The 19,694-nt window shown below is 35.5% G+C and overlaps 3 protein-coding genes across 3 annotated transcripts; 2 read left to right on the top strand and 1 right to left on the bottom strand.

The window, feature by feature from the left end:
• Positions 1-1,511: 1,511 nt before the first annotated feature.
• CBG08550 lies at positions 1,512-2,668 on the top strand (the record flags this gene model as incomplete). Its single annotated transcript, XM_002636218.1, has 3 exons — positions 1,512-1,587; positions 1,930-2,066; positions 2,114-2,668. The coding sequence occupies 3 exons, from the start codon at positions 1,512-1,514 to the stop codon at positions 2,666-2,668; spliced, it is 768 nt and encodes a 255-aa protein (XP_002636264.1).
• Positions 2,669-2,881: 213 nt separating this feature from the next.
• On the bottom strand, positions 2,882-6,434 carry CBG08551 (the record flags this gene model as incomplete). Its single annotated transcript, XM_045237364.1, has 10 exons — positions 2,882-2,989; positions 3,033-3,155; positions 3,199-3,300; positions 3,481-3,571; positions 3,622-3,762; positions 3,812-3,900; positions 5,594-5,904; positions 5,976-6,219; positions 6,266-6,379; positions 6,426-6,434. The coding sequence occupies 10 exons, from the start codon at positions 6,432-6,434 to the stop codon at positions 2,882-2,884; spliced, it is 1,332 nt and encodes a 443-aa protein (XP_045093825.1).
• A 2,204-nt stretch (positions 6,435-8,638) lies between these two features.
• Cbr-srx-116 lies at positions 8,639-11,250 on the top strand (the record flags this gene model as incomplete). The annotated part of the gene is made up of 9 exons (XM_002636220.2): positions 8,639-8,716; positions 8,765-8,925; positions 8,981-9,149; positions 9,200-9,257; positions 9,303-9,466; positions 9,514-9,713; positions 9,756-9,864; positions 10,073-10,696; positions 10,753-11,250. 9 exons carry the CDS (start codon positions 8,639-8,641, stop codon positions 11,248-11,250), a joined length of 2,061 nt encoding a protein of 686 aa, XP_002636266.2.
• Between the last annotated feature and the right edge of the window lie 8,444 nt (positions 11,251-19,694).

The following is a 19,694-nucleotide window of genomic DNA, read 5'->3' as shown; positions in this document are numbered from 1 at the left end:
CGCTTATATTTTATTGTACAGACAGTAGGCATGACTAAAAAATTAGTTGAAATGTTTTTTTTTCACACTTTCTACCTACTTCAAGTTTTGATGATACACACACTCATTGCGTAACCCAGACGAAGCCCTTTTTGGGAGATTACGAAGCATTCACCTTCTTTTTTTCTTAAAGACTCTACTCCGCCCCGTCAATGATTTACAGCTTATCCGTTTTCATTTTTTCTTACTATTCGTTTCCTTTTTCTTCTTCCAAATAATACTCTCTTTCAAACCTCGTTTTGTTTTGCCGCCGCTGCTTCTTCCTTATTTTTTTCTTTTTGAGACATCTCTCTTATTATTCTCAGTCTCTCCCTGAACATCAACTTTTCTCCATAATCGAATCAAGCGGAAGAGATGAAGGATGGTCATGAGGGGAGAAGGAGTATGTCAAGAATTAATTGAAACTCTCTGTATGTTCCGCCTACTTCTTTTTTTTACCAGTACTTTTTCCTAGTACAACAACTACTATTTTAATGGAGAAAAGTTCGAAAACTGGGATACAGAAACGTTTGACCTTGTTTGAAAATTGTTGCAAAGGCAATTTGGTTGAGTTTATTGAGATTTGACTCGATTTTTCCTGATTAGCTTTAATATGATTTTCAATTGTTTTCAACCCCCCCCCCCCACCGTTAACTTTGAACTGATTTATCTCGGTTCCTGTCAAAGATATCAAAAAGGCTAACTAACAAAGTGCTTCATATTATCACAAACATTTTCATAGTTAACACATTTTTGCTATCTATTATATGAGCCGAGATAATTGATGAAAATATAGGGCAGATTTTCTATTAGAGCGTTTACGGTATATTACCCCCTCCTCAAAGTTTGAAACAAGACGCTCAACTGGTTTATCAAAACACCTATCAATTAATTATCACTCATTGTTACGTATCTTCTTCCCCTCCCACTAACTAAAATTTTTCGAATTTACTTCCAACTTCCGGTCAACTACGAAATTGATTTTTTTTTACTTTTGTCGTCTCCCGATGCCACAAATACTACTATCATTTTACATCTTAATGGCAATCTCCGATAGAGGAGAACCAGTTGATTGACAGTCTGATATAATATCCCATATCAATCTCATTATCCGGTCAAACGGATTGCGCGGGAGAAAAATAGAAAAGAACAAATAAACCAAAATTTATTTATGATCGTTTCATATTCTCTCTTTTATCCGGACACCAGCAAATCAACCAATTGAGTGATAATATCTCCTTCTCCTCTAGAGACGGCTTGATCAAATACAGCCGTTTTGAAAACGGTCATTCACACACACCCATTCCCCTTTTTGCCGCCCAAATCATCGTTTACCCGTTTCTGTGTATTGCCACCACCAAACACTATACCGCACCCATATCTCTTTTTTCCCTCTTCTTCCTTTTTCCGTTTCCTGTTCGTATACATACTTTTGTACTTTTTTGAAATGATGCTTATGATTCTTGAAACGAAATTTTCTTGTTGCAGAAAAAATGCTCAAGTACCAAGTGAAATCGTCAGGTTTAACGTTGCGACCAGCCAATCGGGCATCGAGAACCTCTTCGTCAAGTGAGTTTTGTCTGAAAATGTTGATTCACAGGAAATTAGTTAAAATACATTTTCTTTGATTCACAGGATCATCTTAATTTGAGTAGATTTTTTGATAAGTTGTAGGATAAGAAATGATTATTCGGGTCATAATATTTCAAAGTCTTATCAGCTCTCTTATCCAGAATATGTTATCCTACTCAAAATCAAACGATCGGGCAGTTTTTTTCTAAATTGAAGCTTAGGATCTGCAACTTTTTGAAAATTAAACAAATCAAACTGATCTTTCAAAGATCCTGTGTAAACAGCAACCTACACAAAAGATAAAACTAGACTGTCTCACCAACCATCTTTGATTTTCAGATTCTTCCTCTCCCTGCTCCATTTCAATGCATTCGCTTCTCGATGACACCCTTCTTGGAATTCCAACCACTTCGAGAAGTAATTCTCTCCTTTCACTCAACTCTAATGACAGTAACCTCTCGGATGCTTCTGATGTTGTAAGTTTAACTAAATTCAATTCTCTGATTCTATAATCTCTTTTCAGGGAGTATTGAAAGTAGACACCCGGAGTGTGAAGCAGTGCACTGACTACAAAACCATCAGAGTAACCAATGGAACTACTGCTCGTCACGTCGTTGAGAAGTTTCTGAACACTTTGAAGCTCACTTGCCGTGATGCGAACCTCTTCGATCTTTGGATGGAACTCACCACTCGAGCCTCTGGAGCTCCAGTCGTCACTCTTCTCAAGCTGGATCCCGATGCACGACCATACGAACTTCAGAGATGTCACCCAATGGGAATGTCTCGTTTCATTCTTCTCCAGAATCCATCTGGGTTCCTTGTCCGTGTTCATGATCACAATATTTCTCCACAATCCAACTACAAATCCCTTCTTCTCTCGTCCCAAACAACAACCATCGAAGCTATCCATATCGTTTTGTCTCTGAATCGGAAATACGACGATGCTTCTAAATATGGTCTGTTTTTGGCCACACCTGGAGCAGATGCTCAAATTCCTGATGACGTCTCATTGGTTTCAATCGCAAGACTGTGTCAACCAGATCAGAAAATTATTATTCGACACGTTGATGTTTTTTAAATTGGTTTCAGTTTTCAGCAGAACCGAGAAACATATTCCTGTATTGTAAACACTTTTCGCTTTAACGGTATTTTAATGAAGCTTATACATTTCCTAAAAGTAATTCAAATGGTACAGACAAGGAATATTCTCAAACATTCTATTTTATGAGGGGAAAGCCGAAATCGAAAGTGAACTTCAAATAGGCATAACGTTCGTTGTGGGACTAATTAATCAAACATTGGTATCAGCAACAGAACATCGAACACGGTTTGCTTCATATTCTTCGAATGGAACCATCTTCTTTCGAAGCACGATCCAGGCAGCAATGATTACGACGAACTGAAAACATACCAAATTTTAAAAATACTTTTTAATAGCTCACATTTCCGATAAGAATGAACCATGGGATTCTTGGACCGAAAAAAGTGTAGGTAGCGCTCATAAGAAGTGGAGCAATCATTCTTCCAAACGATCCAGCCATTTGATAAAATCCTTGATAAGTTCCCTGAAAAGAAAATCTTTAATTTTTTGTTAAGCATTCCGAATACCTGTGGTCTTGGTCCGACAACTTTGGAGTAGAGAGTAGTGTTTGTGATATTTATGATAGAGAAGGATACTCCAAACACCATTATGAATCCGGCGTAGTAAGCCTGGAAATGTTAGAATCATTCCAATTTTGGTAAGAGAGATTTACCCAGATAGACACAGTAGTCAAGTCTTCGCACCAAGTATATTTTGTGAAATCGCAATTAGCATCACTTCTTCAAAAACAACTTTAGGATCTACGTAAAAAAAAATCAAAAGATCTCACCATTAATCATAGGTTTCACATTATCCTTGTAGAAGTTGTATGGATATGTGGAGAGCATCCAGACGAGAGGAATAACAAGAGATATCACTGAATAAAGACATTCCTTTAGACTGAAATCACAATCAATTTTAGAGACTCTGAACCAATCTCCGAAGCTCACTATTTCCGGATTCCAGTGAAGATGAATGAGAGATACAATACAGACGCAATCGCTCCAGAAATCGTGTGCATGGTAGCATTAATCGCGACAGCCTTTTCTTTTTCAAAAGAAAACATCATCATTGTGAAAGCAACGTCGATACTGAAAATTCAATTAGTCGATATTATCATGAGATTTTCAGAAAAAAAACCTTTCGACTGTTGTATTGATAAATTGTTGAGTGAAGCGGGTCATTATACACACAGAAATTGCAATCATACATGGATTGATCAGTTTCTTCTGGAAACAGAACAACGATTTATCGATAATCCACCCAAACGGCAATTTTGAGGAAAATTATCTCGATTCCTGTGAAATATATTAAAAGTTTGTCAACTAATACAACAGTGGTGATTTCATGATAAATAGTTTATCAGTTGACAAATTTTTGGTATCTTTCACAGGAATTGAATTGCTTTATTTTGTGCAGAAATCCATGTAGATTTCCATAAAAACAGAGAAAAAATTTAAAAAAATTCTTTCATTGAGAAAAACGGCATCGAAAAGTCAAAGTGGGATCCGGTGGCCTAGCGGCCAGGTGTGAGTTTTCTAGGCCAACTGCCGGTAAAAGCGCGCGAAATTCCAATTTTTATTGACTTTTAGTGTTTTCTCTGATGTTTTTTAAAGATTTCAAAATGTTTTTGTTAATTTCCTCCCAGGTGTATGAAAAAACCTGACAAAAATAAGAGAAAACACTGAAAATCCATAAAAATTCGAATTTCGCGCGCTTTTCCGGCAGTTGGCCTAGAAAACTCACACCTGGCCGCTATGCCACCGGATCCCACTTTGACTTTTCGATGCCGTTTTTCTCAATGAAGGAATTTTTTTCGAATTTTATCTTTGTTTTTATGGGAATCTACATAGATTTCTGCACAAAATAAAGCAATAAAATTTTTCACCGCACACCACCTTTAAGGTGGAGTTTTTTGGTAACTCTATTAGTCTTCCGGTCTATTTAAATTCTTTCCAGTAACCTAGTACTAATTTTAAACGTTTACGGTGAAACATGTCTTAGGAAGTCTCCCTAGCTGTCAACTTTATCCCAATTTTTCTCGATTTTTAAAAAAAGATCAAAAAATGGTCAACTGAGAAAAGTTCTCTCAGAAAACAATTACCGTAAAATCCAAAATATTTTGTCATAGATTCGGGTAACCTTAATGAGTAGGCCTTTTTGGGTTAGGAGGCCCTTTTCCCTTTTCACTAGTTTTATGGTGTTACTAAAATTTTATGAACCCCATAAAATAGTTTTTATCCGGATTGTTTTAAAGTTTCTGAAAAATGAATAAATTCTACATACAAAAAACACTCTCGTATTACCCTTCTAACTTTCAACTTTGAGCTAATTTATCTCTGTTAAAGAAATCAAAAAGTAGTCAGCAAACAAAATTTGGCTGATATCATATAATTATTTTATCAGTTGACGAAGTTTTTCTATCTTTAACAGGAAATGAGATATATGAGCTCAAAGCTGATGCATTAAAGTATAGTGCTTCTGGTATGTTATTGATGCGGACTTGTGAGGTCTTACCACCGTACTCTAGCCTTTTGCTATCCATCACTTCACTTTCCTTTCTATCAATTCTACCTTCTTTTCGAAAAAAAACTCAATCGGAATTTAATAAACAAATTCATGTCTTTGTCATCATCTTTTTTGTTCCCATCAATCTAACATTTCTCATTTTCGGTATATCTAGTTTACTGAACTACTGAATAGTTTTTTTTCCAGATTCCAATATTCCAGTCGCTGTTCAAATCGCAATGCAACTCTTTGTAGCTTCAGTGACATCCTTCACAACGAATCTTATCCTGTTTTGCCCAAAATTGCAAAGTTAAAAACATGTATGTAATCGTAATCAAAACTGTTTGGGAATTTTGATGCGAGCACTCTTGGCTATGAGATGTATTTTGATTACAACTAGTTGTTTCTATTCACCTTTGGCACATCTTCTTCAGCACTAGAGTCGGCACTATCTAGTATAATTTGCTTTTCGACGAAAGCTAACTGAACAATCAGTAAACCGATAGTATTGATGACTAGACAAAGAAGTGCTGGAGCGGTGTAGATATCGATTTTTAATCCAAGAGTAGTAATTCCTTCAGCTCCAAGTGGTGTGAAGAGCAATTGAAGAGCAGGACCGACCATACTCCCGATGTCAATCCCTCCTGAGACACAGGCAATTGCTTTTGATCTATCTTTAGAAGTAGAAGCGGTGGATGCATAGGCGCGGAGGAGACTCATATTCCCTGGAATGAAAAGATTAGATTATTGGGTGGAAAAGTTATTTAAAAAAAACATATGGTCCATATAACTCTACCAGATCCTGCTCCAGCAATCAATCTTGAGAACATCATAACATAGAGATAATGGTCATTCCAGAATTGAAGACTCAAGTAAACCAAATTTCCGAATGCCATAATGATGAATCCGATGATCATCGGAAGTCTGACTTGAGAGATATTGTTGCTCCAATAACCGAAAAATGGGGAGAAAATGCATTGAGTGAAGCTGTAGGCAGCAACGACGATTCCGAAGCTGCTTTGTTTCAGATCAGGTTGCAACTGAAGATAATTAAAGGGAATTAAAAGATTCAAAACAATTTGAAACCGTCAAAATGTAAGGCCACATTGAGGGGAAGAATATTGCAAACTGAACGGTTTGAATGAAAGAACATATTCCTCCGATGTATATGGGCTTCCATGCAGTCTCTTGAGTTGGTTTCTGAAAAAATACTTTAAAAAAAGAATTTCAAAATTATAACGCAAACCGGCAACATTTTAGCAGAGTCACAAAACGACAAATGAGAGAACTCTACTGTATTTTTACTATTTAAACCACTGAGCGAGTTCGGAAAGAAGATAGAAACATTATTCAATGTTAAAACGGCATCAAACTATCAGTACCGGAGAAAACTAGTTTTGTCAGGTGGACCTTGCAAAGTGAAAGAATCATACCTCTCTATCTTCCTCGATGATGAAATTCTGGACTTCTTCTCTTTCCTCGTTTCGTTTTTTTTCTTTTTTGATTGTTTGATAAAAGTTGAATTATCTTCTTCTGAATCGATTTTGGAAGACATTGGGAACTGAAATAAGCAAGAAGAAAACGAAATAAAAATAGTTGTAAATGAGAATGAAGCTTATCGATCAGAGGCAAAGTTTCTTTGAGTCTCTTATCCAGGAAGACTCTTTTTCGTATTGAAGAATGTAAGAAGAAATAGTACAGACGCAGATGAACAGAGTGCACATTGACACAGAAGAACAACGAAAAGAGGACGGACACATGTTGTTCCCGTGACCATTTAACTGGTCTATCAGTTATACCTAGAGATCAGAACAGGAGGTTTTCAATTAGGCTGTAAGATAATTCAAAACTCGGCTGTCGGCTTGTAACTTCCGGTCAGAAGTTGAGGATATTCGGCTTGCCAGATTCTAGTGGTCTTATCTGGATTCTGGCGAACCTCTGGCCAGGAGTTGCCGACGGCGTCCGAGAAGTTTTAGAAGAATTTCTGGATATCCTTTTTTCACAAAGTGGAAAATCGAATCGGAAAGCTCGTTTCCCGTGTTTCTCGCATTCCTTGGATTGTGCCTTGAACCTTGGTCTGAAAGTACAGCGGAACCAAAATTGTACCCCTCAAATGCGGAAACTGACAATATTGTGAGCAAACAATGGAATCTGAAATGAAACTTCTTTAATGAAAAAGTGATAGTTCGAATGGTTCAGAACAACGAAACAGAAGACAACAGAAAGTACCAGTTTCGAAATAAATTGTTTATTCGATTCCTGCACTTCGATTAGTTTCTAAGAACATTGAATAGTATCAATCAAGGAGAATATGTGGGATGACGAACTATAGTAGTTAGGAAATATATATTTTGCTCGATTTTCGTCCTTTTTCCGACAAGTTTTTAGATTTAGAAAAAATGTATTTTCCTAATTTTTTCTTGGAGGTTTTTAAAACAAGAGTTGTCGAAAATCAATTTTAAAAAAAAACCGAAGATTTTAGGTTACGGTGATTTTCGATTTTCTCTTCCACAGCTCCAATTATTTTTATACAAGCAGAAGACCGGTGAATATGACTTTGAATACTGGGAAACAGGAGTTAATCTAATATGCTTTCTATATTCTTAGACCGTGGATTTCTGAACCTTTGATTAATTCAATTTCCTTGGTATCACAAAAACTAATAAGTTACCCCTAGGTGTTGCACCGAAGAAAATATGAAATAATAGTTGTTGAGTTTTTAGAAAACCTTGATTTCCGTTTGTTATTCTTGATGTATAAATACTATCTTTGATGAAAAACAATAATTTAACCTAGACAGCGTCAGGAGTGGTTATGTAATTAGGTTAGGGCTTGAGTAATTTCTTTACTTCTTCACTTTTCCGGCTGACTCGGTTTGTAGAACATTTCCAGCTTGAGGAAGTGGTAAATTGAACTCGAGAGCAGCTGGTTCAATATCCGGTACTTTTTTGTAATGTCTGGATTTTCCAACTAGTCAGGGTATGTTATACAGACTATGTAACATAGACTGAGTTCAGAATAACAGTTCATTTCTTTCTCTGGTCTTGAAACTGTTGTCCCAAAAAGATTACCGAATTTTTTTTTTAATTTTGTTCCCGAATTTTTTCCAGTAATTGTTTTTTCTCATAAGATTCTAATCGGTTTGCTTGAAAACGACAAACAAAGTAGAAAACTTTTAAAATTGGCCATTCTAGGGAAAAAGCAGACAGTAATCGAAGGAAAACGGGTTCTAAAAATTTTGAGAAAGTTCGAATAGATGGTTCAAAATAACAAGATAACCTATTTCCCGATTTGTATAAAACTGCTTTTAAGCATACAAATTAGGTTGAACTCTAAAATAATGTTTCCAGTTAAGATCAAATTAATGCATGCATGGCTAAGATTTTCTCTTTTTTCTCAAAAGATATTTGTGGTTTTTTATTGGAACTTGATCTTATAAATGTATCTTTTCAGATAAAAATGGGTTTCTTTGACGAATTATTTTCTCTGAAATCCAATGAAACTTTAAGAGTGGTTGCTGCAATTTCGTTAACAATTGTGAGATTTTTGCCATTTTTTTTTCAAACCAACATAAATGAATTTCAGGTTAGCATATTGGGTGCTGTTTTCAATCTTATCGTACTTTTTTCCATTATTTTTCGAGTGAGTAAGAAAGACGGATTTCTGAAAATTTGCTGTCTGAAGAGTTTTGGTAATGGAATTGTTTGTGTCGGATATCTAGTATGGCCAGTGCCAGTGACATTTTTGTGAGTCATATGACAATCAAATTTTGACTTATGTGTCTAATTTAATTTTATTCAGAAACTCATTATTTTTACCGCACATGTTTGATGCATTTATGGGTCAGTTAGTGGGATGGTTCGCCTGGTGCATCGGACCATTATCACAGGTTTTATTGACAAGTAACAGGATATCCGCTGTGTTTTTTCCGCAACTTTATAACAGATATTACCGGTTTACACCTAGTAATGTAAGTTTAAAGTAACAGAATACCCGGAAGTATTTCTAAAAAAATTGCAGATTGGAATAATTGTATGCCTTCTTGTTGCATTTTTGTTCTTTGCTGCTTTCTTTCCTGGTTCGTTAGATTGAAAGTTCAAGAACACAATTTGTTTTGTTTCAGAAGGATGTCATTATTTATACAACTTGGAATATATTGGATGGCTTCCGGAAGATTCTTTATGCACCACTGTTCGTCGCTATATCTTTCTGGTTTCCATGTTTTTGATCGTAGTATTCACAACAGCTTGTGGAGTTGTGTTATTTTTAAAATTGATCGCCGACTCGGTAAGTTTCAGAATTGATTGAATCAAGTATTTCTATCTCAGTTCCAGCAAAGCCGATCAATGACTGACGCCCAATCGACAAAACGCCGTCAGAAGCATCGGAAGGTTTTGTACCAAACTTTGGTTCAGAACAGTTTGATACTAGCTGACACCTTGAATACTACTGTAACCTACAAATTATTTACACTTTTATTACTTCAATTTCTCACTTTATCATTTTCAATGGTTTTCATAAGAATGTTAGAAGGGTAGGTCTTTTCGGTAGGAATCCTTGCAAATTTTAGTTTCAGACTGATCATGTTGACAATGAACGAGAGGATCAATAGCGGAGCAAAACTGCTATTTGGATTGAAAAAGCCAGGAGAAAACCATGGAGTGAACATTGGACATACTATGATGGTTTGGAATGTTTCAACGACTTCTGCATTTCAAAAATCATAGTTTTTTTTCGATAAATTTTTTTGAACCGTTTTTATTGTAACTCGAAATGTGTTTTAAAAAAGCTATAGCTTCTAATTGTGTCAAGCCTCGATGAGTTTTTCCTTCGTTACGCTCTAGGGATTTTGTAGATGCCTTTCTCCGTATCTATGTAACTCTCAATGCTCAGAGAACATCACGCCTACCTAGATTCAAGCATCATTCTCTAATCATTAACTTTTATCAACTCTTTATGGAGCTTCAAATAGATGAATCCCTCTATCAATACTACTATTACACTTACCCAACATGCCCTAAAGATGAGCGGCTATTTTCCAAATGGCAAACTCTTGCAGTGAGCAGTCACATTCTTCTGATTCCTTTTCTGCCCCTATACGTTTTCACTGGATATGTGATTCTGAAAAAGACTCCAAAAATAATGGGGTCCATGAAATGGGCAATGTTGAATTTGCACCTATGGGCATCTTTTGTGGACATTTTACTATGTTCCTTAATAACTCCCTATTTCTTTTTTCCATCGTTTTCCGGATTTCCCATCGGATTATTTCAAGTGTTTGGGGTCCCAATCGCATTTCAAGTATATCTAGGAATGACGTCAGTTTTTCTACAAATGTTTTCCGTAGTACTTCTCTTCGAAAATCGATGTCATTCTTTGATTGCTCACAGGTTATCTGATCATAAATGGAAGAGAATACTGTTTCATTTGGTGAATGGAATAATTGCAGTGTTCTATATGATACCAGTGTGCCTAAATATTCCTGAGCAGAGTGTAGCAAAACTGAATGAGCTTACTGTAAGTTTTTTGTCAAGTTATTTATGCTGTCAAAGAAGACAATAGTTTTATTCCAGAAAATTCCATGCCCTACAGAAGAATACTTCACAGGACCAACATTTGTCTTCCTGACATCTTCTTTCTGGCAACGTTACCTTGTTATTGCAACAGCTATCGTGGCTAGTCTCATGTTTACAGAATTGTTAATTTTCACATTTTTATGTGCACACTGCTTGTATTTTGCCATGAATCACATATCATCCATATTGACCGTTCGGCTTCAGAAGTCATTTTTTGTTGGAAGCCTAATTCAAGTCTTGATTCCTTTTGTTTTTTACTCAATTCCATCTTTAATCATAGCAATTACAATTTCCATGGAATATTATAACCAAGTCCTAAACAACGTTTTTGTTCTCGTCATGTCGTTTCATGGATTCGCTGCTACTATAGCTCTTCTTATCATCCACCGACCCTATCGTACTTATGTGATGTCCCATTTTTCAAATAAGAATCCCCAAAGTTTCGGTACCAGTGCTAACCATTCGAAATCTCTGAAAATGGTTTCAAGGTCTTAATATTTTTGCCCCGTCCCCAACTTTTCCAAATATCCAACTTTTTATTGTCCACCAATAAAAAATTTATCAAAACAAGACAATTGAGGTTATGATCATCAAAAAACCAAATGTGTCCAAAAGCTTGATAGGTAACTTGGCTTGTTTTTTTGACGAGTGGATACAATTTATGCATAAACTTTCTCGTAGTCTATTTCCTTCTCCTTTTTGGAAGTAAGAGGACCTCAATGTTGACTGAATAGGGATTCTCAGAAAACACTCTGGATTTCCGGATTTCACAAAAAGCTTTTTTCGAAAAGTTGAAATCTTTCGGTTTTGAAAATAACGGATGATTGAAGTGGCTGCACTATTGTTTATACTTTGAAAGGTGAAGGATTTCAGTTCAACAGGAAAACCAGAAGAAAAAACGAAGTTTGAGTTTTTTTCTAGAGCAGTTATACACTACTGAACATAATTATAAGTTCACTTAGAATTTCGAGTTTTGGCGAAAACTGTGAATATAGACTGAACAGCATATGAACGCAATAAATACTATTTTGAAATTTCAACTAATTAATACTATTCAATGCCGCTATCGTTTCTTGATTTTGGAAATTTCGAAAAAATCAGAAAAATGACCTGAAAAAAAGGGACATAATTATAAGTTCACTTGAAACATTCGAAAATAACTCATGATATAAGTTTTGAACTGTAAGGAAACTACTTCACAGGACCAACAAGTTGGTCCTGTGAATTATTCCTATTAACATTAAAAAAATCTTGGTTGTATCTATGCTCATAATTGTGCCTTATCCGTTTTTTGTCAGCTTGTACTGAAAATGAAGTTTTTCGTTGATAACTGTTCTGAAAATCATGAGGACTCTAATTTTTTGAGCGTCTTAGTATTTTTTTTAAATGCATTACTTATTTAACTATTGAAAACATTATGATTTTTTCGCCAACCGGAGAAAATACTGTGTATTCAAGAACATACATGAAACCAAAAAAATCTGTATTTGTGTTCATGGAATCACGCAAATTTTCGGACCACACAAAATTTCAAGCACAAAATCGGGTTAGGCATGTTCAAGGAGTTGTTTTGTAAGGAAGGAGACACGCAATCTGAAATTTCTTTATGTAATCACACTTGCCGGTTCTTAAATTTACATATAAACTAGGGAAATCGTTCAAGCATTCCGGTATAGACAAACAATGAACCCTGGAAATCTGCAATTTTTGAAAAACATGACCTGTTTCCGAGCTCTCAATTTTTGTTTATAAACAGTTTCATCTGTTTTTAAGTTGCTGAACATATTGAACAATTCGGAATTTTTGTACCTTCTGAGAGCCCTCTGTGACACTTAATGAGAAAGTACAGAAATTTTCATTCCAAACAACTCATTCTGAAGGGGCTCTTCTATTACATGGGGCCGTTTGTTCGGCAAATAATTCGGAGGGTACAAAAACTTAGGGGTACAAGGGGGTACAAAGCAATTTAGGGGTACAAAATCATCAATTCGAGGGTACAAAACACCGGAAAAAAGGCTTAATTTGTACCCCCAAATTGTGGATTGTGTACCCCTAAATTACTTTGTACCCCCTTGTACCCCTAAGTTTTTGTACCCTCCGAATTATTTGCCGAACAAACGGCCCCATGTAATAGAAGAGCCCCTTCAGAATGAGTTGTTTGGAATGAAAATTTCTGTACTTTCTCATTAAGTGTCACAGTGTCACGGCTCTCAGAAGGTACAAAAATTCCGAATTGTTCAATATGTTCAGCAACTTAAAAACAGATGAAACTGTTTATAAACAAAAATTGAGAGCTCGGAAACAGGTCATGTTTTTCAAAAATTTTCAGATTTCCAGGGTTCATTGTTTGTCTATACCGGAATGCTTGAACGATTTCCCTAGTTTATATGTAAATTTAAGAACCGGCAAGTACGATTACAATTTAGGGGTACAAAATCATCAATTCGAGGGTACAAAACACCGGAAAAAAGGCTTAATTTGTACCCCCAAATTGTGGATTTTGTACCCCTAAATTACTTTGTACCCCCTTGTACCCCGAATCGTTGTACCCTCCGAATTATGTGCCCGCTTGTTCAAGTCAAAAAATGGAATTGAAAATCAGAAATAGCTCTTTTGAAATGAACACTAGTGCATGATGGGAAACTAAATTGAGGGAAACCATAAAAAAATTAAAACTAATTCCTTATTTTCCGAAAATTCAAAACGCAATGTGTCTAAAAATGAAATCATAAACTCCTTTTCCTGGTTTCAATTCTTCCTCTAAAAGTTTGATTCTTTAATCTAGACATCACTTTTCAAATTTTCTTTGCTAAACTTCATTTATCTTTTCACTTCCTTTCCTTTTCAAATTGAACGAATTCTATACCTTTTCAATTGAACTTTTTTTGACCGCTTTTCCGTTGACCACAAATCACAAAGGGTTCGGGGAAAGCCAGAAAGTTTCCCCATTTTTTTGAAAATCCATTTTTCCGTCATTATTTCCTGGAAATTCATAGACTAACTAAACTAGCATCCTAAATAAATATGTCAAAAACAGGAATGGATCGAGCAATGCTATTTTTTATTTTTGCCTTCTAAAGAAAAGTTTTTGCAGAACAATGATCAATGCTAGAAATGATGTGAGGCTTGACTTTCGACTAATATGATTTTTAAGCATAAACTTGAAAGGCAAGCCAGTTTTTATAGTCTGATTTCTGTTTTGAAAACCGCTATATGTATATTAAAGTAGTACTAACTTTGGTAGATGTTTCTTTTACTGCTCATCGGTTGATATTTTGAATTCTAGAGGTGTCCGATTTCCAGGAAAAGCTCCCAGGAAGACAGCAATTGAAAACTGTCCTTTTCCTATACATGAATAATCAGGCCCGACCTACTGGCCCCGGGTTTTCCAGAATTGAAATTTTCCAATTTGAGAGAGAAAAAACTAGATAAAACCCTGGGCGGGTCTTGAAAATTCAAAAATTCCCGCCAGTTGTAATTACATATGTTTTTTCCAGATTTTGCGGTTACAATAAACTTCCCGGAAAACCGAATTTAAATTCCGGAAAGTTTAGAAAACTTGCAGATTTTGACGTTTTTTCCAGAAATCGACTTTGGGTCTTCTGTTGGGAACCTCAACAAGTATAATAAAATTGCATCCTATTTCTTAGATTTTGTGAAGTTCCTATATTCACAGTTGACCTTTTTTGGCAGAAATCGAAATAAATTGGCTCAAAGTTAAAAGTTCGGCGGATTTTCTCTAACAGGTTATACTGTAACTGTTTTGAACCGAATATGTAAGCTTTATTCCAATCACCGGGAGTTTATTTATTGAACTTTTTTTCAAGTCATTTCATATTTCCAGAACTATTTAATTCACCGATTTCACTTCCTTTTCATAGAAAAAACATTGAAAAACACTAGGAGAATAATCGAGAAGCTCGCAGCGAAAACAAATCGCTTTCAGACAACTTTGTTTTTTCCGATACCTAGATTCATTTTCTACTCACTCAGTTTGTCTATTCCGTTCAAGTTCATTTGTTGTGCACCACCATGGAGAGAAGAGGAAGAATGAATGTTCCCGAATGGCTAATTTGCTTCCCGCCCATGCACTTCTTACTGGGTTTCTTCCCTTGTTTTTTCTTTTCATTTGTCTAGTTTTTTTCAAAGAAGCGAATTATTTTTGTTTAGAAACCTGATTTCTGGCTGTGAGAAGTGTTTTGAGTATTTTGTTATCTCATTAATAATTTCTCTTATTCATCAAAACGAACAATACACGATTAGCTGGAATAGGTCAGGCAGCAAACAAAAACCATTATAAAGATCTTTGAGAGAAAATAGAACATAACGGAATCTCATTGACTTCTCAATTGTTTTTTGGCTTACCGTAAAACCTATATTAGAAGGGCAGACCATTCAATTTTTCTAAGGTACCTTCAGGATGTCCTTCTGTTACATGGTCTTTCCATTAGAGGAGGCCCTTCTATTTTCCAAAAATTTTCACTCAACTCTTTAATTTTATAGTTCATAGTGGATGCACTGTCGAAAGATCTATTGTATCCCTAGCTGTGCAATTTATCTTCCTGGTTATTGCAGACATTTTTGTTTTTTTTTAAATTTTCTGGTAGTTTTATTCATGTCGTTTTTTTATATTCCTGTTCATCTAAAAACCGAAAAAAAAACTGAAAACAAAGCATTGAATAACCGAAGCCTATCCTGAAATAGAGGTTGAAATAGAAGCCCACGAGCTTATATTAGTGAAAATACAGTGCGCGTCATAATGATAGAATCACCCCATATTTTGAGTTTTTCAGAAAAACTAAAAATTTTGTAGAAAAACCGCTAATGTCATTCGATTCAGCACCCCAAAAAACCTATCGGTCTCCTGGATCAAGTGCCAGTCGCGTGTTTTAGGACTACAGTAACCAAAAGTCTCTCTGCACACCGCGTCATAATGATAGAACCACCCTGGAAAACGTAAAATCTCATGTTTATGTGAGAAAAAAATTGAGATTTTTTTGTTGGAACTCGTTAAAATAGTCATGAAACATTCTATTTTGACAGTCTGTACAAAAATTGATGTCTCTATTCAATTTTTAGAAAAAATTATTTTCATACATTTCCGTCATTTTTTGGGTTTCCAAAATAGCTCCTGGATAAAAAATTTTGAGCTGAAATTCATAGAAAATATCTTGTAAATGCTTGTAGTCACTCTGCAATTGTTCAAGGCATTCATGAGCTCTGGTGGCTCATAATTGAGATTGAGCTTTGAACTGAAAAAATAGAAGTGTAAAACGTTCACAAGATGTTCTAAGTTAGCAAAATCGTTTTCGAAGTTTTAAATTTGTTCAGAAAAATAATTTTTACTGGACAAATTCAGTTTTTAAAAGAAAATCAGAACCACCGAAATTCAAGGCTCGTTTTCGAAGTGTTTTCCTTAACTTACAAACCACGACTCAGAATAGCATGAAAACAACTAGTAGACACTCCAGACTACTGAACCAAATATTTTTATCAATTTCAGCCCAAAATTTTATCCAGGAGCAAAGTTATTCAAGATTTATTCTGGAAACCCAAAAAAAGACGGGAATTTCTGAAAATAATTTTTTCTAAAAATTGAATAGAGACATCAATTTTTGTGCAGACTGTAAAAATAGACTGTTTCATGACTATTTTAACGAGTTCCAACAAAAAATCTCAATTTGGTTCTCAAATAAACATGAGACTTTACGTTTTTCAGGGTGGTTCTATCATTATGACGCGGTGTGCAGAGATACTTTTGGCTACTGTAGTCCTAAAACACGCGACTGGCACTTGATCCAGGAGACCCATAGGTATTATGGGGTGCTGAATCGAATGGCATTAGCAGTTTTTCTCCAAAATTTTTATTTTTTCTGAAAACCTCAAAATATGGAGTGGTTCTATTATTACGCGCACTGTACTGTAAGTTATCTAGAAACTAAAATGTCTAGACTACAGGTTGGTTTTCTGTTTTCCAGAAAAAAAAACCCAGACCTTTTCTGGAAATCCTTGTTTTTTTGTCAATCAGATAATATTGAAATATTTAATTGAATATGATTTTCACAGAAACTTTCAAATTCCAATGACAGCATTTCTAATTCCGTCCCAGTTTTGCTGATCCTTCTTTCTTCACCTGCATTTTTTCGTGCCAATTTCAAAAAATTCCGAATGGAAAAATCCCACAAAATTTTCATTTTCAAAATTCGTTTGAGCCTCTGTGACGGCTGAAATTTTGCAAATCTGTATTTTTAATTTTTACTAATAGTTTTTCTATGGAACTTTTTTTATTTTTCTATAGAACTGTTCGCAATCTTTTTTTCAATTTTCAACCCTGACTTCCCACTTCAAATCCTGCTTTTCATCTTCTCATTGTAGAGCAGAAAACACGGAAAACTCCAGTTTTTAGGTTTTTGCTCGAACCTTTTTTGTGATTTACTATTTTTTGAATTGCGTGTTTCATTGTTTGGTCTCTCTTTTGTCTTTTTTTTTCTTCCGCAACTTTTTCAAACGTTTCTTCAAAAAAAAGGGAATTCTGTGGACTTTGAAATTGTTCGAAACATGAAATCAAAGTGAATAGTGAAAATTGAATTGCTCATTTTTTGCAAGAATAAAAGACACAGATCATTTGAAAAGTATCTATCTCCAGTATCTTACGCATTCTCATTTCTTTTCCCTTCGGCTTCCTCTTTTTCGAAAAATCAAATCCGATTTCTTGTCTCCATACATTCTGCTCCGTTGAGCATTCGGATACCCTTTGACGCCTCCTTCACTTCTTTTTTTGAACTCAGAAAGTGCCACATTCGGCTCCAGATGGTCTTTCAATCTGGTCAAAAAGGATTAGTAGTAGTCCAAAAAAGTAGTATTCAAGTTTTCAATTTCATCCAGACCGGGGGTTAATGCATCAAAGATTTGACGGGATGTTCCAGAAGTCAAATGATCAAACTTCCACTTCTATTGTTTTTCAATAAAGACGTAGTAGAGGATTAGATGGGCTGAACATTTATGAACCTGTTATTCTGGCCCTTATGTCAATGCGCGTTGCAGCCGAACATTCTATGGTGGGCGGAGCTTAGGTCCGGTAGCGAAATCCTAAAGGCGCATTTAAAAGTGGTGTGCGGCAAATTTTTTATTGCTTACCTTTGTACAAAAATGAAATTTGAAAAAAAACTTTAGGTCAGAAAAAAAGTACGAAAATACATGCTCCTTTAAATGTGCCTTTAAGGATTTTGCTATCGGACCTAAGCTCCGCCCACCCTCGAGAACTCGGCCGCAATGCGCTTTAAATTTAGACCAGAGTAGTAGGTAAGACCATAGCAGAGTGTTATATGGGTTGAAAATCTATGAAGCCACTTTATAGTAATTTTTCCTTCTTCCTAGACTCTCCTGGGACCTCGACACCATCCAGTCCATAGATCTCTCTTGTTTCAAAAACTGACGTCCCAGTTGCAAGTGCATGTGTCCATTTTTCACAAAACACTCTTCTCAATTTTCAAACAATGAACCCTGTTATTGTTTATTTTTTCTGAGACCATATGTAGGTCAAAAGCTTTTTACACTCCCACACGCGTTTCTCTTTCATCGGCTGAAGTTCAGTTTCATCATGCCTTTTGTCGTCTTCGCGGGGACTCAATAATTCAGGAACTTACGTATACGTCCTCTATAGAGATATGGAGACCACGAGAGTTTGGGAACCACTAAATTCCTTCCGTTTTTTGTCTTTATTCATTCATCAAATCTTTTTTTTTTCAGAGGTTAGAAATCGGATATATTTATTTTCGTCATCTCGAAATCCTTCATAGTTTATATCCAGTCAACTGTCATAAGAGCAAAGATAAATTCGAGACACACTTGTCGCCCATCATATCACTCCAGATAGACCCCAGACGTGTCACTATTTTTGCTGCACGACCTCATCATTTAGTCAAAACTGGAGGGGAGAATTTATTTCCAGATGTATACTTGGGAATACATCTTAGATGATGTTGGCTGTTAATGATTTACGTAATAGCGTATGGATAGAGTAAAGACTAGAAATTTCAGTTTCCGGAGAGCTCAGAATTTAGCTAATTTAAGAGTTCTTCATGTGAACTTGGAACTAAAGAGATCCTTAGATGTTTATCGGGTCTGGCTCGAAATCTGGCCCAAAAATTCAATATGACTTTGAGGAAACTTCAAGACTTTAATATTTTCATTATTTTATTTCGGTCGGGGCTTTTTGTACTTCTAGTTACAATATGTCCTCATAATCTCATCATTATAGTAATCTGACTCGAAACCCAATAAGAAATCTGAGGAATTCGTCAGTTATATCTGACATGTGTCCACTTGACTTTCGAGTCCAGTCAACAAATCCAGAAGTATTTTTTCAAGTCGAGTCAATGTAGAAAAACAATCTGATTCTGATCTTATTTTTAAACTTTAGAATTTCCGAAATAGCACGTCTTCTGAAGTACGTGATTCATATTAAATCTTCAGAAGGCACTGAACCCTATTTCAAAAATTACTTTCGTCTAGTTTTTTGTAGTATAGATGAATCTCAAGATTGTTTACTCACTCAATCTCTAATGCCTTTCAATTACTCAACTTTCTGACTTATTATTGGTTTGTCTGAACTTTCGAGCTCATCAGATTCTTTATTCCCTAATTGCCACTGACGTCTCTTGCCCACTTCTGTGCCTCACTCAACTAGTCACCCTTTTTTTCTATTCCTAACTTTTTTAGTACAGCTAATTGTAAGGGATTTGAAGTTTTCTGACTCATTGCTATTGTTTTCATGCTTTGTAACTGATGTTACACATTTATTGAATTTTTGAACATTTTTTTCTCAAAATACCGTAACAACTCTAATACACAAGTCTATCGTAAGAGGCTACCGTATGCACTGTGAGCCAATTCATCATGCTTCCTGTAAAAGATGTCAAAAAATGGTCAATAGACAA

Source organism: Caenorhabditis briggsae, assembly GCF_000004555.2.
Source record: "Caenorhabditis briggsae complete genome, chrV, whole genome shotgun sequence".
Taxonomy (NCBI): Eukaryota; Metazoa; Nematoda; class Chromadorea; order Rhabditida; family Rhabditidae; genus Caenorhabditis; species Caenorhabditis briggsae.
Note: the sequence above shows the minus strand (reverse complement) of the source record. Positions and strands in the feature narration are given on the sequence as shown.